This window comes from Nyctibius grandis, chromosome 3 (assembly GCF_013368605.1).
Source record: "Nyctibius grandis isolate bNycGra1 chromosome 3, bNycGra1.pri, whole genome shotgun sequence".
In the NCBI taxonomy this organism is placed as follows: Eukaryota; Metazoa; Chordata; class Aves; order Nyctibiiformes; family Nyctibiidae; genus Nyctibius; species Nyctibius grandis.
Window position 1 is genome coordinate 65,706,002 of NC_090660.1, and position 26,353 is coordinate 65,732,354.

Consider the following 26,353-nt stretch of genomic DNA (forward strand, 5'->3'; position numbering starts at 1 on the left):
ACAGAGCATGTTTGTGTCTACAATTTACTACTCTGGAAACATTCAATTAAATAAACATGCTGTTGTGTTCTGAAAGCGGCTGAACAAAATAATTCACTGTCAGTTTAAGTGCTATCAACTTAAGTGATCATGTGGTCATACAGGGATAGCAAATATAGGTATCACATGTAATTACTATCTTCAGCTGAATTCTGCTGGAACATGCTAATTTACAGAAGGCTTTACAAAAATTGCCAGGCATCGGAAGCATTATCTGGAAGTTGGTGCCACTTGTTCACACTTCAGAAATATTTTTGAAATGTGAAGGCAAAAGCAAAATCTGAATTAAAACTATTATGTGGTGCAAATCATCACAAGGACAACATAATAGAGGAAGCACATTTGCTACAGCAAAAATTCTGTGAGAACAAGAGCAAAATCCAATAGACCAAACTACCTCCTGGAAATTCTTTTGAAGCTGGCTTGAAACAAGTCCTCCATGAAATGTTTGTGGTCCCTACAGAGGATTTCTGTTGTCAACTGCAACAACATTGGACTCTGAGACAATTCTAATGCATCTAAAAACTGAAAAAAAAAGAAGTAACACATAAAATAAGGAGCCACACTGGATCAAATCAATTCCATTATTTTTCAACACTGATCAGAAGCAGATGCTCAGAAGGATATGTGTATCTAACATGTAATTTAATGTGTATCTGTAACAACCTTCTGGATAAAGACATAACTCAGAAATAGAAAAGCTGATTTCCTTACACAAACTGGAAGTCTCTCTCTTTAATTCCAGACTCTGTGAAACATTGTTTCTAGGCATAGTTCACTTAGGCTTCTAATTATACATTCATTAAGAATACTGACCTTTTTAGTGCAGTCTACGTAGTTATTGTGCCTCAAGGTTCCTTTGGGAAACTCATCTGACCTCATGGGAAAATTGGAAGCTACAAGTTGATCAAGAGCATTCTTAAGGTCCTGAAGTTTTTCTCCAGTCAAATTAGCGAAGAACGGAAGAATTATCACTGCTTGGCCCTGAAGAAAAGAAATGCAGTTTCACACTAAAAAAATTATTCTCTAACTATGAAGCAAGCTGAATAGGACCACAAAATAATCAGCAGTGGCTGTGCTTACTGATTCAACGGCTCAAGTGCACTTATAAAGATACGTTATGTAGCCACTCATCTTTCAGGTGCTAGTTCAGGAAACAAGCTTTGGTCACTGCTGAGTGGAGTTAAACCTAATTAGTATCTCACGACTGACACAGCTATGAATAAGACCTCATTGTTCTTTTAAGCAAGCATCCAGTATCACACAAGTGACTGATTTAACACACCACCTGGCAGCTAAAGCAAGATCCCAAACTTTATTTTGAATGCACAGGAAAGTACAGAACTCTGTCTAGCTAAAGGCAGACTGACAGAGCAGCAACTATGCAAATCTCTCTCATAAGTAGAAAATTTTTAATCTTCTAGTCCAAACATTATGCTCCAGCATCTTTTATAACTTCCACTTTCAGTACATGTTACTTCATCTCCCTCTCCTGACCACATACAGCAGTTAATCCATTACTACTGGTCTCACGCTTGCAGACAAGGACATTAAAATCATGGCAGAGGTTCGTAATTAGACATGTAGGAAATGCCAGCCCTTGCTAAAAGCCTGATTAGCTGTAACATCTCAAATGAACACTTTAAAGTTCTAAAGTTGTAACTTCTAAAGTTACAATTTTTAGGATGTTGAACAGGAGAATAAAAAATGGAAGTCATGTCCATGCTACTGTGCAAACTAACATAAAATTTAAGCCCAATAACAGGGAATTTCATGAACAACTAACATTCTAATGTGGGGAGGACAGCAAAGCCACTGAAGTGAGCAATTTACCTTAAGATTTAAGCCTAAATTCTGATCAGTAAGTAGACTGGTATAGGTATTAAAAACATCTGTAAATGCTTCATGATTGGTATTAAAAGAAACTGAAGAGTCTATCTGGAATGACAGAAGAAACAAAAAAATTAGGATTTTTTTTTTAAACTAGTCAAAGAGATCATTGTATCAATTAACAATAGAAAACCCATGAGCTATAGCATTGTTTATTTCCAAAAAATACACTGAATTAACAGAATGCACATACAGAGTGATTTTGGTTTTTAAAGGACTATCAAAAAGAATTCTAAAAGCTCCAACACAATACAAACAAAATCATAATGTTGGATATTTTCTAGCTAAAAAAAAATCTCCCTCTCAAAGCCAGACTTCCTACTGGCCAGCTTCATTGCCAGCTAATACAGCAATACAGCTCCCATTCTGTGTCCTATCACATACCTTTAAAATAATTCAAGTTTAAAATAATTAATTACAAAAAAAGAAAAAAAATTCTCAATACATGATCTTTGTGTATACTGGAGTACAGCTGCTTTTACAAGTTCCTAAAAAACCCCAATAAGATAAGTAGATAAATTATGTTTTCAAGACAGAGAAAGAAAAAAAAAAGACCAAAACCCCAATGTAGCAGAAGTTAAAGGTCTTCGAAATAAAGATCTTTCTGCAGTTTGTTGATATGGGTAGAACTCCTCCATTGTGACTTTCTGGATGCCAACATGCCAAAGAATGTTATCAGAGGCTGCTCAAAGTTTACTGTCTGCACTTTTACCAATTCTCCAGAAGGAAAAGAGGCAGCTAAATATGAGATCAGTTAAAAAAAACCAAACAATTGGGGGTGGGGGGTGGGAGCAGGGGGAAGGGGGTGCAGTGAGAGGAGCAAAATCTAGTACTTTCTGCTTGTCCAAATATTTTTTGTACTTTGCAAATAAAAAAAATCAGATTCTGATATTCTCCAACTTTCTTTTCTTTTTCTTCCAAACATAAAACATCAGAATGAAATAGCATTTCTTTAAAACAAGATACAATTCCTACAGAATTCGAAAAGTTACCCGGATTTTACGAAGCAACACATACCTGCAGAACTTTTGCCAGCAGGGTCAAGACTGCCATTTTGCTGTCGGGAGCTGAACCTTTGGCCCACCAGCTGTCAAGCTTCTTCCAGTTTCTTAGTACAGCTGTGACCAGTTTCACTCCTTGCTGCTTGCGTACGGTGCGCTCCCTAAAACTCTGATCTAACATGCCGTTCAAAATGCTACCAACCTGGAAGGAAAAGTAAAAGGTAGATTCTTGCATCCCAAATGAAAGGATGATAGGATCTCTTCATTGCTATGGGCAATCATAAAAGAGCATCACCGATTCAGGAGAACAGAACACCTGACCGAAAGTTTAAAAGTTTGTTGTTAAAAGAAAAAAAAGAAAATCCCTTCAACTTAGGCTCTTTCCGTCTGACTTACTATCTGTCCTAAAAGCACCTAAATTAGAAGCACCTTTCTCTTCTTTGACTCTGTTGGAAAGCTAAGATTAGGATATAAAATTAAAAGATCTGAACTCTATCCCACATCCTTAAATATAACTGTATTTAACGGAAAGTAAATGCTTAACTGAGGAAATTTGAAAATCCTACCCTGACATATCAGCAACCTTAAGTTTAATCTATTGCATCACATAGCAATGCTAGATTTAAATCTCAAAAGGATACAGACGAAGTCTCTCTGTAGGAAATTAAAAGCATACACTTTTCAAAAAAGAGACTTCTATCCAATCTATTCCTGTTTCATTCAGAGTACAATGCAGCAATTCCTTCCCATATCTTTTGTGTGAATATGGAGAAAGAAATGATAATCCAGAATGACTCTAAAGATCAAACACTTGAAAATTTTAGTTAGTGTAAAGCTAAGAAATGGGAGAAACAGGACATATGCTAATCTATTTGCATACATTTTGAAAAGAAACATAAATCACGGCATACCAAATATGAACTAAGTATGCTCTAATCTCTTTTCTTCAGAGTCTAAGAAAGACCTGACTAAAACTAACAGTCACTGACTTCCAAACCTGAATTCTGCATTCTCATCTCAAATAATTGGCAATCACCTAATAAACTGGATTAACATTATCAACCTTGTGATTTCACCAGATTTGGATGGGTACAGTAAAAGAAACCTTATTTTTTCTTCTCATACATCACAAATGCATAAAACTAAAGAGATATCTTATCAAATGTAATCTATATAGCATTTTTTTTAAAGTTAGGCAAAGAAGAAGAGCAGATAGAGGACAAGAGAAAAGTATTTGTTGGACCAAATTTGGCTATTTACCTTAATTAAATTAATGAAGACTTAACACTATTGCCACATGTAGCCAGTGTAAATTAGTAGCCTATCATTTATCAGAGACACTCTTAAAAGTAAGTGGCATGCTCTGCACAGGAAACACTACAAAGTCATCACAAGAACCAGCCTTTTTAAAACATATATACGTCTCTCTACAATTAAATTAAACAGTTTCTGGTATCATAAAAAGTTATGCTTCCAGTGTTTTAAAACATTACTTGGAAGCAATATCTTTAAGCAAAGACACAATTATTTTTAAAAGGATGATTTACTTTCCTAAGCATCTTTTTAAGCAAAAGGGAAAGTGGACTTTTCGTCTTCCTTTTTGACCCTTCTGTTTCTCAGAAGCACTGAAAAAAGGCTTCTTTATTATAACACACTTCCTCCGTGGACCTGAAGGTGAGCTCTACATTAGTAATTAGTGTGGACCAACAGGAGAAAAACCATTGAGCAAAACAAGTGGTGCTGAGACCGAGTACATGACATCTACCCTGCATTTATTTCAGGTCATGGGGGGTTGTGTGTGTTTATGTGTTTGTCTTCTCTTTTCAATACTTTGATCTAGCTCTACGCTAGTCCTGTGGACTAAATACCCATTAGTGGTTGGAATTCATTTTCCAGTTTAGTTTTATCCAAAACAAATCCAGTCCGCATGCTCTGGATCCACTCTACAATTAAAATCAAAGCACAGTAAATCGGAACAATCAGACTTGCTTTGAAAGGAAATTCTTGATCTGAAGTACTGTGCAAAAAACCCTTGAAATTCATATATTTCAGAATAGGTAATAGGTAAGCACTTTCCACTCAGTTTGATGTGAGACAACAGACAGCCTAAGTTATGTCAGGGTGCCAGAGACCAGGAATGTCATGCCAGCAGGCACCAGTGGGCCATGACAAAAAAAACAAAAAACCTATCAATGTAATGCTGTCTGAAGCACAACCAAATGCGCTTTTTCGCCACTACACAATCAGTTACATCTACCTATAACAACAAAAGAAGAATGCTACTTCTAACATTCTCATTTGACTTTGTCCTTTTAAAGAAGTCTAATACCATTTGGGGATTGCTGACAGATGATTCCATAAGCTGGACTATGATCACATCGAGGTTTTTCAGCAGCTGTTGATTGATGGTTTCTGAAAACAGGCTGTAGAAATACTGTCCATGAGAGAAATTGATGAGGTTCTTCTGGGATGCTCCCGATAATGGCACAGATAACACCACTGTGTTCAACAGCAGACTTACTAGCTCCTCACACTGTGAAAATTAAGGTATGGAGACAGAGTTATCTCAAGCACATTAAGTCCCACTCATTTCTTACAAAAGCGCATGAGTTTTTTAAAGCTTTTATACCAAATTCTTTTATGTTACCAGAAAGCACAAAAATAAAGCACAAACAGAATACTGAAATGCTTGTTATCTACAGCTGTCACTCAATTAATCCAAAGAATCCTTACAGTTCCTCTGTAGGATTATGAATAAAACATCAGCCTCATCCATCCAAAATATGGGTAGAAGGCTATTGATAATGAGTATTAAATGATGATACAGTATTGAAGCTGGGGACCCGTATCCTACCTGGTCATCAATAGCAAAGGCTAGCTCCAGGAGTCTATCAGCTAATCGCTTACTGCTGATGTCTAATGATGGAAGAGATATCCTTTCACCCCCAGGTGCAATACCTTTATAAACAACTGAAAGAAGCTTAGAGCCAACTGAGAAACAAGGCCCTTCATCCTATGGAAACAAACAAACAAGAGACAATTAATATAAGCTGAAAAAAATAACATAAAGGCCTTCCAATCCACCTGTACAGCTAATGAAAACACCTGAACTCCAGATCATTTTCTTATAAAGCAATGCAAATTTATCATGACAAGACACCTTTCTAACTGACGAACACGATTTTTAACCAGACAACTCTGTAGTGTACAAAGTTCAGAACAAACTAATAAGTCATTTGAAAATCTTCAAAAGATTCTGATCCTCCTCCAGATTTTTTTCTGATAACACTACTACAGAAATAAAATGAACAGCTTAGTCAGAACAGGTGGGCCACAAAATGTAAACCATGCAGCTCCTTGAATATCACCATCCTACAATCACAGCTCTAGCTTTTGTTTAGATGTAGAGGATATATGGTAAACACCTCACAGAAATTAAATGTTTTGTTATTTACTAAATATAGCCTTGCTCACCAGTAGACAAATTCTCCCAGTCCTTGTGGCTGTTGCATAGCCTGTTTTCCTTCAGTTGCGCAAAGTAAAATAGATTGACTACAATGAGAAACTTAGTAAAAAGAATTCTTTTGAGTAATATAGCCTAGACCTCCACCCCTCAACTGCTCTCCATCCTGTTTTCCTGCGACTCAGACCCACTATATTGCTTCTGATCAGCCAGAATGTATTCCTTTTCTAATTTCCCTCATCACTTTGAATGTTCTCTGCTTAAAAATTGTTGAGAAATGCCTCCTTTATAGAATAATAAATCCTGACTTTTTGAGCTTTCAGTCTTGTGAAGCTCACTAAAAGGAAGTTTTAGGTAGATTCTGTTTGCTCCCAGGCCCTGGAAATTAGAGAAAGACAGACATAATTATGAAGATCGTTCAAATCTCTACTGTGCTACTCAGTTATGTAGAATAAACATAAAACATTTATTTCTGATCCCATTCAACACCAGCTCTTCGCTGTTGATCTCATTTTACGCAACTACTTCATCTTATCTGTTCTATGTTTTCATACTGGCCTTTTACATAGGAAAAGCTCTTTACTCTATAAAAATATTCACCATTATTTTCTGGATAAATAATTACCTGATTGTGGAGAACAGAATGCAGCAGGCCAGATTTCTGCAGTTGCTTGCAGGCAGAAAGGACATCACTAAACCTAACTTGATCAAAACGTGCATCTGAATTAAACAGATCAACAGAACAAAGGTCCTCAAGGCTGATGAGAAAAGAGAAGCAATAATATTACATTGGTGGGAAGCTCCATGTGCAACCATACACAACATTATTTACTTTCCATTTCTCATGATGAGTGGCACTTGTTCTAGATTCATGCTTACAAGAAAGCCCCTGCTTACCTCTGCGGTGTGATTCTTTTTTTAATGCACAGTTTCAAAGATTCCTTATAGGGAGATTTCATCAAAGCTTTCATGAGTCTTACAGAGATATTTGGAAGATTTTTCATTACTTGCACATCAGCAGTGTTAAAGCCCACGTGTGATGGATCACACACTGTCATCACCAGAAGCTCTATAAGGCTTGCATTAAGCAATTCCTTCTCAAGTAGCTAGAAAGAATAAAACATTAAATAAAAAAATCCATTTTAATTTCCCTATTTTGTTCTTCATGATTATCGTTAGTCCTAATTAAATTTTCTCTAATTAAAACTACATCAACCACTAAAATTAACCGTGCAATATAATTCTTTTCACTTACAGGCAAAGACTGTAACAGTTCATGATCCTTAGTCATCAATTTCAATTAAAGTACCTCTGAAGCTGGTATTCTCCAGCAAACTAACATCACAATGAAAAGAGAAATCTTTAACTATGTATAAATTTTGTATCTTTTATCCACTACAGATTTCAGTGCCTACCTTCCAGAAATCCTGCTGGCATGTTTCCAGGATCATGGTGACAAACTCCATGATTCGGACTATAATGGTACACTTGCTGTAATTATACACATCTCTCTCTTGTGGACTGAACATGCTGCCCTTTGAACTGCAATCAAAGCACTGCTCTGCTGCGTGGATATCATGCAATGCAATAGTTTCAAGGAAGAACTGCACAGCCTCCAAGAATGAGGATCTTTCATTTACACCTATGAAGAATCACACTAAGTTGAAATGATATAGAAGCTCTCAGCTTTTAAATGTATTATTTTGTGTTGGGAAGAGAACAGTTGTACTGAGACAACAAACAGAAAACCATCATATGTTACCCCAGTATTTTCTGAAAGTCATACACCAGTTCCAAATATTAACATTCTGGGCAGTGAGGGGTAGCTTTCTACTTATTGAACATTAGAAGTCCTTATTAATGATTTAAGCATGTGTAACAAAGAGGATGAAAATTTTAAATCCCTAGTTTTGAATCATTTGTCCCTATGCTAACTGCATCCAACAAACTTACAGTATTGTTTTAAACCAAGACAGAGAGGACACTGACAAACTACCTAGAACTTGCAGAAGACTTTATATATGACGTAACTATGCAATTGTACTGTCAGTGATAAAAGGCCTTTTGTTTAGACCTGCATGAATAATAAAAAGGAAAACTTTTTGATAGAGACACAATGACTACACAAGGTATTACTACGCACTTGATCAAAATTCAAATACAAGGCTTCTGGACCTGATGCAGCTGAAGCATTAGGAACTGAAGAAAGGTAATAGTACAGGGCTTGAAGTGAAAAGGGGACTTCATTCATTGCTTTCTGATAGCTCCCTCCAGACTTTAAAAAAGAGCACGTAAACAGCTTTGGAAGGATTAAAAAAAAAAAAATCTATCGCTCTCCTCAGGAGAGGGAAATTAGCTGTACAGCATAATTATTTAGGATGATATAGAGTAAAATAAGTTGCTGGTGAGTGGATGACTGAGACAGAAATGTAAAGGTACATTTCTAGGACTAAAAGGAAACATTTTAAGATACACTATTAACAAAGTACTACTTATCAAAAAACATCCAGTACAACAACTGCCACTGAAACCTTTGGAAGAATTTGTAAAATTCATCAACTCGACTTTTAAGAAAAAAGCTTCAGGTCCAAGTTAGGAACTTGTCTTGGATGGGCTTTGTGTAACAGAGATGAATAAATCTAATGCAACTGTTAATTGCTCACCCAGTATTTCATGAGGTTTGATCATTCGCAGCTCAAAGAATGTATTGTAGCAGTCCAGTGCTGCTAAGAACATATCCATCCACTGCATGACAGTCTGCAAAGTGAAGGGCTCCTGCATACCATGGAGAGTTGGCTGAGAAAGGATCCCAGATGGATTTTTGGCATCGCTACCACCTCCTTCAAATTTGTTAATGAGGAAACAAACATCCTGGATTTTTAGAACATTAGCCAGCCAAGAAGATGGAGACTCATTTCCTGATAGAAATAAAACCACAAATATAACTTCTCTAGGAAAAACACATTTCAAGCTAGCAAGGAATTAGAATCAAATGGACTGACATGCCCAAGCTTTGCATTTTAAACTGGACCTTCTAGCAGAGAAGGTATTGGTTCTGGTCTAGCCTTGGTCATACTACTTGTATCACCCACAAGGAGGACGTCAATTTGTGAGACAAAACTAGTGAGACCCACTAGTTCCCAGTCAGCAAATACTGCCTTCATAGCTGGATGCAACAGCAGTCCTGGGCCTGTAATTTCTCCTTCCTGGCTGTAAGGAAGTTTGCAATAAAACCCTCTTCTATGCCCACAAACTCTGAGGTTCTCACAATATTTGATATCCAATATGAGCAACTACTTAGCTTCTATTTAACAGCAGTGAGTGAACAGACATTTACTTCAAAAGTAATTTTTCTTGTAGTTAATACTTTGCACAGAAAACATATAGGGAAGGCATGCACAGTATTTAGAAAGCAAAGATAATAATATATTGTGCCTTATAATACCTGGTAATAAAGGAACAAATTCATAGAAGAGCTCCATAGCTTTATGTCGGCACTCTGTCTGAGGTCGCCCACACTGCCCTAAGAGCCACGTGACAACATCCAGAAGACACACTGACTTAGTAGCTGGAAATCCTCTGCACAAAAATATTAGGGATTAACAGTCCTCATGACGTCTACCAAGAAGCTATAGTCTTCCAGTTGAAAAAAATCAAAATGTTCCATGAGCATTATGAATGTCCTTTTATCTAACCAAAACTCATCCACATGACAAGGAAGAGCTCTTCTACAAGCATGTCCTGCACTGCTTTCCTTCCTCCCCACTCTACTTCGGATCCCCAGACCATAGTCTTTGTGGCAAAATTGTGAAAAGCAGAATGAGGTCTCCTTCCTTCTCTTTGTAACCCTCAAAGAGACAAAGATGGAGATAAAAGCTTAAGTAAGCCCGCACAGTTTTTCCCCGTCCCTAATTATCTAGTCTCCTAACTTACCATATGCCACAGCAGTGAGCTAACTCCCAGACTCCACTTGCCTGTTTTTTTAGGATCACAGGATAATTCAGGTAAAAAGGGACCTCAGCAGATCTCTAGTCCAACCTCCTGCTCAAAGCAGGATCAGCTATGCGATCAGACCAGGTGACTCAGGGCTTCCTCCAGCCTGAAACTGAATCCATTCTTCCTTCTTCCACCTTTTTCACTACCCCTCTTTATTCACTGATCATCCTACTGCTGCTTGTCCTACTTCAGACAGACTTGTGAGGAGCTTCCTCCAAATGCTTTGTAACACCAGCGCTAACATTATTATAAACACTGCTGTGGGGGAAACATGCTCTTCTTTCCCTTCTGTCCTTGCCAAACTAAAGCAAGATCTCTGTTCTGAGCTCACCACGCTGGAATAAAGAATGACTATCATGATCCTTTTTTATCACGTCCAGCATTTCTCACCAGTGGTTCAATAGACATATCAGGAGATCTCAATCAGCAACAGTCACAGGATTAATTCCCCATTCAGTTGTAAGTGTTAATGGAACTACATACATCATTACCCAAAATGTAACATTTAAAAAGCAAAAGAATGGCAAATTGCTGACCGTGGTACTCGTCGTTTTCCTTCCTTGTTCAGAGAAGGTGCTTTATGCTTGATTATGCGCTTCAGGTGATTAATAGCATCACAACATTGTTGAGTGGTACCTGTTAGAAAGAGAGAATTGACATGTATAAATAAATGCTAGTAACTTGGTTAAATGAATCAAGGTATTATCACTATAGAAAGGGTACAAGAGACTTACACACAGGATAATGTCTATCACCTCCACTACTCTGTGCTTCTACAGTAAGTTTTTCAAGGCCGCAGAACAAGATCATAAAATAGCAGACAGGTCAACATGGCCTGAGCCAACCGTGAGGCCTCTGCTATAAAACTGTGTATTCTATTTTACATGCTTATGCTTAGAGAAACTGTAAAATTTTCCCATATTAATATTTTTTCTGGGGCCACTCCTATCACATCCTGAACTGTTTCTCTGAAAGGCAATCAGGAAAGGGTATTACAAAATGGTGGAAAACTTCCACCAAACATATAGAAATGTCAATTTTTGGAGCATTTTGTTTGTTATAGAAGAGTAAACTTCAAGAGTCTCATCAAGCTACATTTTTACCTATGTAACTGCAAAACCAGGACTCAAATCAGAAGCACCACCAGCATTTTTCATGTTACTAGAAATCTGTAAATCATCATAAATGCGAAAAAGTTCTTTCTCCTGGGCTCAAAATCTTCCACCTTTATATATTGCAAGGAGTTGATTCAAAGAGTTCCTAACTAGATACCAAATGACCTTTCTACCAGTAATGAAAAATAATCCTTCCTTTGTTGCAAAAGGATAATATTCCTACAGTTATATTAGTTCTTATTTTTTAATCCAAGATTCAACAGGATGGCTTTTTTCTTCATTCCATAGTTAATCGTTATAGCTCACCTAATGATTTTTCGTCTGTATGGGTTAAAGCCAGACTTTCCAGAAATACAACCAATGCTTCAAATACAAACTCCTCCACCAGAGAATTTTCTTCCCTTTAAAAATCAGGAATAAATTTTATGACAAACATGAGTAGAAGAAGCACTAAGTGTGAAATTCTAATTGAAAAAATAAATTAAAATACTGTACAGATAAACTGCACAAGATGTTTGCACAAAAAAATACATCTAAACCACTCTGAAAAATAGCAATGAAATTTCCTGACTACCTTTAAAAGGCATAACTTCCCATAAACTTGTGATAGAAATTTAAATTTATACACTTCCCACTTGCAGAAAGCCCAAACTACAAAATTATAATTAAAAATGAATAAGCTGAGTAACTCAATTTTACAGCTATCATATACATTAACAGAATGAGTGTCAGTGGATGACTACTTGAATGCTATACTTAATTCTTTTTATCTCCTTTATTTCCTTGAACCTTTAGACCAAGCTAGTTAACTGTTTTGAGCTCTGTTTGCTCACCTAAATTCTCTGTAGATGCTGTTAAAAGCAAGTGCTGCACCCAGTCTCTTGAAAGCACTGGGATGAAGAGCAAGACTATACAACCGTTTAAAAAGAGACTTGGTGTTTGCTGGGCTTTTCTCCTGCTGTCTCGGTGTTGTCTGCTTAATAGACCATTTCAAAAATTCTCGTATGCACTGACCACAGAAATCTCTCAAAGCACTATCAACTGGATCCACTATGCCACTCTGAAATTACAAAAGATTATTTCATTACACAAATGAAAAAAAAATCCACCATTGTCTCAGTGCAGTAATAGAGCAGCTTATTTACACAGTACTATTTGTAAGTTAAAAAACGGTATTCACAGTTTCCCAGAAATAACAAAGCTTCAAAATTATTACTGTCCAAGGGAAGGGCAGCATTTCCAGCCCTCACAGCACTGGATTAGGCCTCAAAGATCTAGATTTCTATTCCTGTCTCAGCTACCAGTTTAGGAGTCTTGTCTAAGTCACTTCATTTTCTGATGGCCCAGGTTCCTCTGCTTTAGAAGTGGTGTGACACCACTGACTTTCATTTACAAAAAGTACTGCAAAACCTCCTGACTGACCTTGCTTCCAACCACTTCAGCTCAGTGCAAAAGCCAGTTTTAAATTTAAAGCTTTTGCATCTGGTGAAAGCAAAGAAACTTAGAGGAAAAATTAAGGACACATCAAAAGCAACCTTCATTAGGGGGGTGGTGGTGGTGTGTGAATGTATTTCAGTAGTTCCTTGTATACACTGATGAGAAAGTGTGTTTCATTAATCCTATAAAGACTCTAAAGATGCTACACCTGCATTTGGGGAATGCCAAAGAAATAAAGAAATCCATCATCAAAATCTTGGTAAAGAAACATTAAATGGTCATAAAAAACCCCAAATAAATTGATTAACTGTTTTCCTTCTTTCAGACAAATAAGGAGCCATTGTATCTGTTCCCATGTTCCTGGTTCTTTCAGTAGTAAAATGATGCTAGTTAAAAATAAAGTCACATGGCACAGAAAAAAAAGAGAAGAAAGATTTATGACCTACCAAGATAGCTTCCAGGAATGCCACTGTATCTTGACTCTCAAATTTTTTGTTGTTGGTAAACCAGTGAATGAGTTGCATGACTAAAGGTTCATACAATTGTCTTGTTACCTGAAAAGAGTAAAAGTCAACTGCATTTCTAGGATTAATATATTTCTATGCTATTTTGCTATTCAAAATACGTAAGAATAAAAAACAGTACTTCTTTGAAAAAGGGTCTATAAAATGAATAATCAGCTTCATATTACATTCCCGTATCAAGGATTAAAAAAAAAAAAAAATTTGGTTAGCTGCTTTCTATTCAACTAGTCTCAAAAAATTTCCAAGCTTACTTTCAGTAAGGTCCTCCGAGACAAAGAACATTGCATGCCATGGACTGATATGCCAATATACAGCCAGGAAAACAGGGAAGTTTGTTTTTAAGCTGTATTTTGATCTAAAATCTCTCTTAATCTTTACTATACACATTATTCTAACTTTCTGGATTTCAACAATTCTACCTGTAAGTCAACCTGATTGAATACTGTCATACTCCAACATGAAGGGAAGAACCATTAAATATACTTATATATGCATACATACATGCTTATAATACAGTGTGTATATCTGTGTGCATTGGTTTGGACCAATCCAGACATCATCTGCCTACGGTTTATGTTCAGACATATGCCAGCAAAAAGGGTTTCACCTAAACTGGTAACAAAGCTTCCTGTATATTCCTGAGACACAAAGTCTCTTTGGTCTAAAAATAGAACCTGGATGCCAGGGTCCAAAGAGCAGTCGGAAAACGCACAAGACCTGTAATTTCAGTGGAGTTGAACCTATGTGTCTATTCTGTTTTGTGTAAAGGAGGAGAAATACCAAGTTCGGATGTTTGAATTAAATATATCATCCTTAGCTATCAATAAGGCAGCTACAAATTCTCTCCCAAATGCTTTTCTTGTGGATTGTAGCTTTGCACTCATTCAATATTGAAATAATCAACTTCACCTCAAATTAACTTATTGCAGAAAAAGAAAAATATAGAAATTGAATACAGTGATAAAGAGCAGCCACTACCACAAACTCTTTGAACGAATCTTGAAACTTGAATCTTGAAACCCTCCTGTATTTGTACACTCCTCTGAGTTACTCTGAATTACACTCTGCTATTGAAGTCTTTGAAAAGGCCTCCACCCCACCCCCGAAATCCTGAAAAACTATCCCTAAAACAGAATTTCAGCTTACAAAATACCTTACATTTGGGGAAAAAAAAAGGCAACGTGTCAGGATAACTTTTAACAGGATAACTTCTAAATAAAATTATAAATGAATTCCCACATTTAGAGGTAATTTAAACAAGCTACAGTGCTTATAAATGAATCTGTTTACCTGGTCCACATCACAAGCAAGACGAAGCAGCACTGGAAATAGTCGCTTATGTAACTGATACATGGGGGGGGGACCCTGACGTCCTCCTGGCATCTGAGATGCTTTCCCCAACATATACATGACTATGCTATGTAGCAGCTCACATGCTGCAACCTGAAATTTAAAAATCCTTTTGGTTATGCATCCATTACTTTCACAAAGACGACAAAATTGTAGGCAGCAGAGAATGAGTTACAAGAAAGCGTGTACTTGAGAAATCACTCCAATCTATGCTAAATCACTGTTCCAGGAACAGATTATGTCCACGGAAATAATTTATGCACATTCTAACTGGCCTTTCTCCTAATGTTTTAGTCTCTGTCATGGGCAGTCACTTTTCAGCTGGAGAAAATTCATCACTAGATAAGTCACCCATCATTGTGTTTTCAAGGATATCTCCATTCTGGACTCTCTTTAGATAGCAACATCCCAAACCAGCAAAGCAGCAAAATATTTGCTTAAGTGCTCTGCTGGACTGGGCCCACAAGTTCATAGGCTAAGCCTGAGAAGGAGGCCAAACAACACTGAAGATCAACTAGTTTAAATTTTTCCTTTTTATGTTAAGTCTAACTCTCAAAGCACAATGCTGTCTGATAGAGCTTATAGCAACTTCTGCTCTTTGTTTTTTTAACACTCAGAACAATGTCATCATGAAAAAGCACCAAAGCAGCACATTGCTACCCATAAATTAATTAAAGCAGGTCTTTCTTCTTAACAAGGAAGATATTATTTTATGCAGTATTTATCAGCTAGCATGAAAAATGATGCAGAAAAAGCATAAATACTTTTGTTTGTCTGTCACTTGCAGAAAGAGCCAGTTCAGTCACACGAGGCAAGAATAAATCCAAGTAGATGACAGGCTTCATATCTGCAAATGGTACAGCAAAGCTCAGACGCTTCTCAGTGTCCCACGATACACATTTCTTGATCATCTCTTCTGCAGAGGTAGCTAATGCATTTGAAAAAGATCAAAACAAAAAAGAAGCTTTATATAACACACATAGAGGAAGTATTTCCGTAGCTCAATCAAAAAATCTGTAACCTTCCAACTGCCGTACGATGTTAATGCTTTATAAATCACTGGATGTTACACGTACCAGAAGTATGTTAGAAGGCTGGTTTTATCTGCACACCCAAACAGATGTCTAGCCACCACATGGAAAAAGTAATTGCAGCCGACATTTCAGGAGACAGTCACAGCAGCCTCCAGTTTCAATACAGGTAAGTTTGGAGACAATTATAAACCCAGAAGACATTGAATCACACGTGATTTAAAATACTTCTTCAAGGCGTCCAATACACCACTTTTGTCTTCTACTGTTATAAAAAAATTCTTGAAGATCAGATCAGACAAGAAGATCCAACATAGAGACTCCTGCAGCTGCACAGAAAATGACTACACCTATGGCTACATCCTCCAAGGAAAACTGCCGTACTTACTCCCTTCTCTCCCTATATTCCCATATTTGTTAATTTGGTTAACAAAGTCTGACCACTCTTTGTATTTAATTTCCAGGGAATAATGCTACTTTCCCACAGTAATTCTGAATAAGCAACAGAGAAGTACTTGGCAGAAAGAAAATTGATTGTAAAGGCAGGAAAAAAAACAAATGTAAGCACGAAAAGAAAGGAACAAAACTTCTATACAACTACATTAGTTTTTAGACTGACTAAATTTTGCGCTGAATTTATCCCTTAAACCTCATGGTCAGGTACTTGCATCACACTTTTCCATTTTAGTTTTACTTAGATTTTATGTTATTTAATAATTAAATTATAAAGCTTATTCACACACCGAACAGAGAAGAGCAGAAAACTTTTTTTTTTGAGAAGGCGCTCAAATGGAGCTCTACTACCTGGACATACTAAAGGCATGGTGCACCTTAAACTTACAACCGAAGAAGTAAGCTTGCCGAGACTTACACAATTCACAGGCTGCAGTTCTGAAAAACTGGATTAAGTGAGAATTGTAGCAAAAAGGTGGAAACAAGTACTGAAGAGTTACAAACTGGGGCAAAGTTTTAAAATGGCTTTGCAGCCAGAAGGTGAAGGGGGAGGGGAATAATAAATAAAACCATATACTCTGGTGCATATAATTCTTTACCTTTAACTGATGTTTTCTAAACACTTTCTGCATTCCATAGTAAGTTAGTGAATACTTTGCTTTCCTAAACTCCAGAACTGAATAAAAGCAATTTTGTTTAAACAACAGCAACAAAAAATAGCTTTCCTTGAAAAGCTCATGCATTCTCATAAAGTGATGTTGAGACCTCACTAAAATCTGCTTTCAAGAGAGACAGCATAGGCACGTAATATTTTTACTTACAGTGACAAGACACCCACCTGTAATTAAGTTGTGGTTGATTTGCCCTCCCAAAGATCCAAGAAGGCGTGCCACTCTAGTCCTTACTGCTTCCAAGGAGGTACTGTCATCCTAAATAATTCAACAGATTTATATTAGTGAAGGAAGAGTTATTTCTATATAGAAGTAACTTGGTTTACATAGTAAATGAAGGTTTTATGGCTCTCATTAACATATAGATGAAGAAGGTAAAATGAAGAACCTGTGGGGAGAAGAACCGCATCAAACAAGAGAACAGTTTTGGTTCAATAAGCAAAAGAGGGGAAGACTGGAAAGCATTTTCATAACATTTTGTGGGCTTTCAATTGCCATTTCTCCAGTAAAGGTTAAAATTTTATCATCACAGATAAGACATACCTACAGAATGACATAATAGTCTAAAAAGTGGAAAGAAATCTGAAGTAAAAATTACTCTCTTCATTTTCTTTAACCCCAGAACTTAAGGTTTAGATCCTGTATCTACATGTAAGCAGCCAACCAATTTTCTTAAGCAGCCTGTATTTACTCCTTTTGTTAAAGACCACTATGCTGGAAAGAGTTATGTGTATGTAGGAGTAACTATTAGTTTCATGCCTCAAAAAGGTTTATTCCAAGCTAGGTTGCGCACTGGAACTTACAAATAAAGCTACGCTTATTTTGAGCTACTTGAGAAGCCACTGGTCAAAATGGTACATATGTTTGACTTGTAAGACTATGAACCTATCCACAAGATAATTAAAAAAAAAAAGTTACACATTCACAAAGTAGTATTTGCACACTGCACCACTGCTAAGCTGGGACCTGATTTTAAGTGTAGGAGTTAAATTTTTGTTTCCATAATACACCAGCCTAGCAGTGATGCTGACTTACAGGATTTCTTCAGTTCCCTTTCCCTGCTTCATTCCCATTCTCACCCTAGAATATGACATCTTTCCAGGTGTGCTGATGTAATACCTTTTTGAGCCACGCTGTAGAACGTGATTCATTGAACTGATCTAAGGTAGAAATAACCCTCAGAAAAAAGGTATGCATGCAAGAAAGGAAGAGAAACAGTGGGAAGTGATTAACTCACGTTTAACTCTAAAAAGAAACAGCATTCTTACCAATGAAAAAGTCTTTGCTTTTCTTAAATGCTGTATCACAACTTTATTAAATCCCTTCTGGGCTGCTCGAGAAAGTTTCCTTACTTCCCAGTTATTCTGGGATTCAGCTGATGAACAAAAAACCAGGATATTAATACCAGTTTATTGTACCAGCACCTCATGCACTTACTCATAATTTCTTTAAAAAAACCCACACTGGTTTTGCCTGGTTTTATTTTTAAGATGTGACAACTATTCTTTAATTAAAAACCTTTATTAAGGAAAATAAATCTCTATTAGTGAAAACTAAGATGATTTAAGGATACAAAAGACAGATCACAGAGAAGTGGCATATACAATGGCTACAACTAAAGATTGTTTGGCAGTAGCAAATACATCCTAGTTTAAGAAAAAAGTAAATTTTTGGGTGTAAGCAAAGTTATATTGTTCCAACCACAGGAAACACACAATATAGACAAAAAGTATGTCACATTCACATCTTCAGGCATTAATATGAAAAAATTATTTTCTTCTCCCTCAAGACTAACAATTTTTTGCCTGTATGTACCTGTAGGTGTAGAGTTTTTCAAATAACCATCAAGAAGAGGTAGAACATCCTTGTAGTAAGGTTGCATTATATGTCTGGGGATGTGAGTTGACCAGTCTTCCAAAGCATCCAGTCCCAGATCAGCCATTGGGATACAGCTAAGGCCCAGCTTAAATGCATTCTATATATCAAATATAAAATTATGAGTCTTTCATTTTTATTGACTACTATTACTCAAAGGTTAAAAAAAACACATTTGAAAGCATTTAGCATACAATACCTCTTATTAATAACTTTTGTCTGCTTAATGTCTCACTCAAGATCAGCACAGGAGATACATATTACATTGCAACACAGGCATTAACAGAGTCAGCTTAGTGCAAAAGCAAATTCTGACAATTTACTTGCTTATCCAAAAAGTCAAGTTATTTGCATTCTATCTCACTGAAGACTGTACAAAGCTTAATAGTTATCTTATTTGCTCAACAGGATACTAACTTTGCTCCAGAACTTTTGTACATGTTTTAGAAAAAAAAAAGTGTTAGCTGTGCATCACTTTGACCCACCTGCAGTGCAGGAATATACGCTTTTATATCAAGCATGATGATGTCATGTGGTAAAGAGAGCAAAAAATTCAGACAGGATGCCAACAACTCATCCTTATACCGTTTCATTTTTGCTGCAACCTAAAATTCAGATAAATAGATCAAGGACAATCATAAACCTTTTAAGATCTTGATTTTGCTATGTCAATATCCATGTAAAATAAACAACTCAAAACCAATACTGGAACCTCATTCACCTGCAGACAGTTACCAAAAAGTATTTAATGTACAATTATACAGTTACTTCTCAATTGTACATGAATAGGTGACCAATACACCTCTTCTGACATTAAGTAAAGAGCAGACAGAAAAAGATCTTAAACTCCCACTATGTTGCATAATTCAAAGAGCTGGAATACTTTATCATATATGTAAGATTTCTCAGAAGACATAATTTTTATTGAGTCATGTATTTTTATACTCTGACTAAGAAAGTTAGCCAACAAAATCACTTACCTCTTTTCCAAACTTTACAAACAGTGCAAAGCAAGACTTCTTTTCTGGGTCTTCAGGACATTTTATGAGACTCCTTGGACTGACACCCTACCAAACAGAAACCACAAGTCAACAGTATTAAAAATGTAGTACACAGTACACATATGAAGCATAAGTTCAACTCAGAATACTTACATCGCTGTCCAATATGAAACTGGCATCAGTGAAAACTTGAAATGCACGTTTGCTCTCTCAAAGCTTCGAAACTAACATTAAATCTGTGCACTGAGGGTCCACTTTTTGGAATACACTTAATATTACCCAAATAAGCGAGATACGTAGGACTGAAAAATAACTTTTAATGGCTTAATTTTTTCCTTGTCTGCCCATCTAACAAACTGTAAAAGAAAAAAACCATCCCTAACAGTGGATGTCCAGGTGGCAAGAATGCTGGTGGAATAAGAAAACGGCAATTCACAGCAGCATCTAAAGTACAAGCACGTACACCAATGAGTTCCCAAATCTGCTTCACTTGGTGCCATCAGCGGCAGGGACAGTTCTGGGCTCTGGGGTGGGCTACAAACATAATGGGATGAAGCACTGTCACTTTACAATAGCTTCCATACTGCAAATGATGCATCCACCAATAGAGCATCATATTTCCAGTGGAAATCACTGAGTGGAATGCAAGTATACTCCAGAAGTTGAGTAGTTAACCCATACATGTCTCTGCTGTTCCAGCTAGATTGTTTCTGATATCCAAGCTATCTTCTGCACTGCCAGGGTACTTCCCATCCCTCTGTTCACTCAGGTCAGGATTTCAGAAAGAGCATTACACATGGATGGTGTCTCTTCAGAAACTGGGCTTCTAGTCCAAATTTTGATTTTCTCTGTGCTTGTAACTATGGAGCCATAGGACACTATAAACATTTGAAACAACTGGGTAGCAGTTTCAATGAACTATTTCCATAGCGCATAAAAGACTATATATAAAGAACTGCATCATCATTAATACAACATGTTACCCCTCCGTTGGGAAAAGAGATCTCACCTCAAAGTATTTTATTTTCTTGGCAATTATCATTGTAACAGAAAGCAGTTTGTAGAATCCACTAATAAGAGGTAGTCTTGTTGAATGTATAATAAGCTCATAACCAAAGGAATAAACCCAAGGGTGAAAGTATTCAAGATGCTTCTCTGGAAGTATCTCTCTAAAACAGAGGCACAGAAAACATACGGTGGGTGTGGGGAGGAGAAACTTAATAAAACATTTGTTTCATTTTTTTCAAACATTCAGGTCAGTACAAGAAGTATTGCTGTAACAGAGCAGCTCCAAAGACAGTGGGGGAATAATTACATGCTGCCTTGTAAGGCAAGCATAGGAAGATTTTTATTTTGCTTTACAGTTCAAAGCCATTTCTTCCTCATTATATCTCGTTATTGAATTTATACAAACACACATACTCACATATCACATTTTATTACCGAGACTGCAGTACTGCTACGGGAAATCAACTGGATCTCCACAGACAAACAATGCTGTACCTTTCACTTAATGCCCCACACTACTTTACGAAGATTGTACTTCTGATCTCTGAAGTATTTGGTATATATGGCCAGCATACAGCTCAATGTCCAACTGGACACCAGTGACTAGAGGCGTTCCTCAGTGGTTGGTACTGGGACCGGTCCTGTTTAACATCTTTGTTGGCGACATGGACAGTGGGATTGAGTGTGCCCTCAGCAAGTTTGCTGACAATACCAAGCTGTGCGGTGTGGTCAACACGCTGGAGGGAAGGGATGCCATCCAGAGGGTCCTTGACAGGCTTGAGAGCTAGACCTGTGCGAACCACATGAAGTTCAAAGGCCAAGTGCAAGGTCGTGCACGTGGGTCGGGGCAATCCCAAGCACAAATACAGGCTGGGCGGAGAATGGATTGAGAGTAGCCCTGAGGAGAAGGACTTGGGGGTGATGGTTGACAAGAAGCTCAACATGAGCCGGCAGTGCGTGCTTGCAGCACAGAAGGCCAACTGTATCCTGGGCTGCATCAAAAGAAACGTGACCAGCAGGTTCAGGGAGGTGATACTGCCCCTTTACTCCGCTCTCGTGGACCCCACCTGGAGTACTGCGTTCAGCTCTGGGGCCCCCAACATAAGACGGACATGGAGGTGTTGGAACGAGTCCAGAGGAGGGCCACGAAGATGATCAGAGGGCTGGAGAATCTGTGCTATGAAGACAGGCTGAGAGAGTTGGGATTGTTCAGCCTGGAGAAGAGAAGGCTCTGGGGAGACCTCATAGCAGCCTTCCAGTATCTGAAGGGGGCCTACAGGAAAGTGTGAGAGGGGCTTTTTACAAGGGCACATAGTGACAGGACAAGGGGTAACGGTTTTAAACTGAAAGAGGGTAGATTTAGATTAGATATTAGGAAGAAATTATTTCCTGTGAGGGTGGTGAGACACTGCAACAGGTTGCCCAGAGAAGCTGTGGCTGCCCCCTCCCTGGCCGTGTTTAAGGCCACGTTGGATGGGGCTTTGAGCAACCTGGTCTAGAGGAAGGTGTCCTTACCTGTGGCAGGTGGGTTGGAACTAGATGATCTTTAAGGTTCCTTCCAACCCAAACCATTCTACGATTCTATGATAATAGTAAAAGTTACAATGTACAGTGAAAGACAGTTACACCTGAATAACGAAAAGTGAATGACTTCTCTCCTGTACTCTTTAAAAAAAACTGAGCGGATGAGCTAGGATGTTTTCACCTATGACCCAGATGTCTGAAACACACTCACTGTGTCCCCACTAATCACCTTGCACATTTTGAAATATGGTGTATCACCATAAGTCAGAAACAGGTAGGTTAAATAAATCTCACTTTAAATTTCTTCCAACCATTTGTCGCTTCCAAACTACTAATACCTGCAGAATTCCACTAGATTTATAAAGGCAATAAAGTCTGTCGGCTTTGCTGGCTGAAGGTTTGAAGCAGGGTCAGAAGTAGGTCCAACCAAAGCACTGTCGGTTTCATTTTCATCCTGAAAATAAATATTGAAGCAAGAACACTGGATCTGTGACAACACAGAAAGCATTTACACCTTTTTTCCAGATAAGCAGATTGTCTCTTCCTCTTTTCCTAGCTGCTACTAGCTAGTCTGACACAGACAAATGACTAATAATTGACACATCAATAATTCAAATAAATAATATGGAATGCTTGCTCATAAGGAAAAAGCAAGTAGAAAAGTGAAAATCACTAGATGCCAGAGCAGGCATCACAGGTTCTGTGAACTTCTTCCAATTCTGATGTTCCCGTCTCCTAACACTGCAATGCAATATCCAGAAATATGAAGTAAAACATTTTGACTAGTATGAATGTTACTTCAAGGATGCTATGTGGAGGTATATAACCATAATGGAAACAAAACAGGGAATGTGATTTTGGTTGCCCTACAACAGCAGAAATTAATGGACAAGCCATCAGGTCTCACCTGTTCATTAACATCCAGTTTCTGAACAGTCAGGTCCAACTTCTCAATAATCTTCAAAACAGATTTTATAAGTTCATCATACAGCAAGCGATTCAGGGACTGCAGTGGTGAATTTGCAGTAAGGAAGTTTTCATCTTCAAAACCACATTCCTTTGCAGGAGGAAAAAAGTTCACATTTCAATACACCAATGAGAATTATTTCTTGAATTTACAAACCAAGATTCGAATGATTCAGAGAATTCGTCTTTAGATGTTTCTCAGCTATGGAAGCCTAAATTCACCCCTGTTTAATTCATTTATCAGCCACAAAATCCAACTAAATCCAGGAAACAGTTCTTCTACAGCATGACATTTGGAAAAAGTCTAGGGTTAGAAAAGCAGTGATAAGATTCAGGATTACTTTTCCTTTTGTATTTCCATGTTAGCTATGGTTTTACCTTCATGGTGTCACAGTTCAGTAGACTTCTAAAGAGATACAGATAGTCCTTGCACGTTGGTACTTTCCATCTCCCTGTCCCAACCTCTTCAGCTTCACGGGAGTCTTCTGATCCAGAAGTTTCTTTTCCAAAAAAATCCTGAAAGGACACAATGTTTTCCAGAAACACTGCATACGTAACTACCTGACTCAAGCCAAAGCACGATGTAAAATTACTTCTGCAGGTAGAAACACGAAATGTTTAGCTTTCTCACTTAACCAATCTGAAAAGAGCACAAAACAACCAGCTCACTTCAAAAATCTCTAAAGCTCTTCTCCTTCTAGTGGTCAGTTATTTGAGAAACTCTATAGTTAGCCTGCTGCACAGGATTAAAAAGCTTTAAAATCCTCCCTTAACACAAACATGCAGTAAAACTTTTAAACTGTCCAAAATTTGTTAACCTGGAAGAAAGCTGGATGACCTTAATTACAACCTACTTTGTTACAGACAACCTGAGCAAACAAGAACTGCAGAGAACAAAGGTCTATTGCCTGTCATTTTTTTCATTCAGTACAAGAGGTACATCCTCACTATTCGGAGCAGATGTAGGAATCAGAGACTAATAACAACTGCGCCACAGTTCCAAATGGACAGTACCATTTTTGCTTCTTTGGGCCTTCCCCTGTTTACTGAGCTAGATCTGCAAGAACTGGAATGTATAGTCTGGGAATCTAGATGAAATAAATATGTTTAAACAGTTATTTTACCTTTGACAAAGTGATTGGCTTGGAGAAGATTCTGATTAATCCCTGATGCACTGAAACAAAAAAAATTGCCTGAACAGACTTAAAAAGGCACAGCATCCATATCACTCATTATGTTAGCAATGAATTAAATCAGTCTTCAATTTTCTATATTCTGTCAGGATGAGGGAGAAGCAAAAGAACGCAGATTTTTCTTTAATGACAAATATAGCCAAAACCAGAGCCATAACGCTAGGACATTTCACAGGGCATCAGTTTTGAACCTGATTCTTACTACTTTTTCTCAATACTGCTTTGACTTTTCCCTGAGTCTGAACACAGTGATGATCAAGGCATTGCCCATAATGCCCATATTGAAAAAGGCAACAACTCCCAATGACTCTCGCAGACAAGGACTTAGGATCTCCAGTCCAGCATGGTGCTTTGGGTGCACACCACATGCCAAATCAAGAACATGAAAGTGCCACAGCAATTGAGAAAAGCCACTGTAAACAATTGAAAGAAATTAAAAATAATTTCTGAAAATCATTATAATGGGATGTCAGCATGCTGGAGGGTACTAGAATTGTCAGCTACCAATACTGACACATCCATTATTATATTTGCAGGACTGTATGACTAACTGCATATTTGGAATTTTCATTATTACTACGTACAAGTTCCAGAGCATAAAAAGATTGCAATTCTAACAGAGACGACACTCACCCTGCCTTCTGTGATATTTTGTAGGGGTAACTGAAAGAATATTGAACAAATTTGTGTACGTTTTTCTGTGAAATCCCTTTCTCCCCACAGTCCTTCAGAGCAGAAATCTAGGTCTTGTATTTAAACAGATTATCACAAAAAAATATTCTCCTGCCCTTGATGAAGCCACTCTGTTACCAAAACAGTTGTTAAATGTATTCCCTAAGTGATTTAACAATGGATACTGAAAAATAACATGATAACCCTAAACCTCCATTACTAGAGAATATGAAAAGCTTCATTTTTGACCCCAAATGGCTATTTCACATATCTCTCTTAGAACGAGCTACTCAATTTAGGTAAAAAACCTGAACAAACAAACAAAAAAATCAAACCTCCCCCAAAAACACAACAAAGTTAATATCACGGACTCACCCACAGTGCTAATAAAACTCCAGAGAACTGGACCTTTTCCTGAGAGGGCTAGAAATATCTTTATTATAGATCTGCAACAGACTAACTGCATTTTTTCACTGTATTGTGGAAAGCTATTGATCTGCAGCACAACTAGATGTTCAAGAATTGGAGTGTATACTTCAGGAATCTAAAAGAAATAAAAACAAGAAACCCATAATGCAAACACAATGATTATAACTCAGTATCAATGTGAATTGTGCTAAATTATTTCAGCAAGATACTTTGTTGCAAGAGTTTACATCATGACCTGCTCTGAGAACAATAAAACACTTAGCAAGTGAATACATCTTAGATATAAAAAACAAACAAACAAAAAACCCAAAAAAACAAACCAAACAGAATAAGAAAGCTTCCTGGAACACATTACGGAAAGTAGCTCCTGAATAGATCAGTGCTTCAGTGGAAGCAGTCTTAAGCTTATTAGAAAAGTACCAATTTAATTAAACAATAATAACACGGCAGTATAATCAGTTCATCCTTAAAAATCTGAAAGCAGAATGTAAGTGAAAGTCTCTTCTCTGCCCCAACCTTACTTCCCAGCTCCAGCTAGGATCCAGAAAGCCCCCATTAGAACTCAGACAACACAGCATCAGAGGAAAATCAAAGTATCATCCTCAGAGAACATGCGAAGTATCAGTACCAAAAGAAAAAGCAGCAATAGAGTGGTATAAATCACATAAAAAGAAGAGTAAGTCTAGGTCCAAATAAATAGCTTTTCCTAAAATAA

At 37.4% G+C, this 26,353-nt stretch overlaps 1 protein-coding gene across 1 annotated transcript in view; it reads right to left on the reverse strand.

Annotated features, from left to right (window-relative positions):
- The window catches only part of PRKDC (protein kinase, DNA-activated, catalytic subunit), an 85,241-nt gene that overhangs the window by 48,318 nt on the left and 10,570 nt on the right, over positions 1-26,353 (reverse strand). Inside the window, 28 exon segments of the mRNA XM_068395724.1 lie at positions 437-564; positions 856-1,023; positions 1,873-1,977; positions 2,947-3,132; positions 5,260-5,463; positions 5,785-5,943; positions 7,019-7,151; positions 7,291-7,499; positions 7,809-8,035; positions 9,057-9,311; positions 9,839-9,972; positions 10,926-11,025; positions 11,811-11,905; positions 12,338-12,564; positions 13,388-13,495; positions 14,756-14,908; positions 15,580-15,743; positions 17,138-17,228; positions 18,239-18,345; positions 18,786-18,945; positions 19,331-19,450; positions 19,826-19,912; positions 20,856-21,015; positions 22,717-22,832; positions 23,286-23,435; positions 23,723-23,860; positions 24,469-24,518; positions 25,585-25,753. Coding sequence (XP_068251825.1) covers positions 437-564; positions 856-1,023; positions 1,873-1,977; positions 2,947-3,132; positions 5,260-5,463; positions 5,785-5,943; positions 7,019-7,151; positions 7,291-7,499; positions 7,809-8,035; positions 9,057-9,311; positions 9,839-9,972; positions 10,926-11,025; positions 11,811-11,905; positions 12,338-12,564; positions 13,388-13,495; positions 14,756-14,908; positions 15,580-15,743; positions 17,138-17,228; positions 18,239-18,345; positions 18,786-18,945; positions 19,331-19,450; positions 19,826-19,912; positions 20,856-21,015; positions 22,717-22,832; positions 23,286-23,435; positions 23,723-23,860; positions 24,469-24,518; positions 25,585-25,753 — 4,103 coding nt within the window.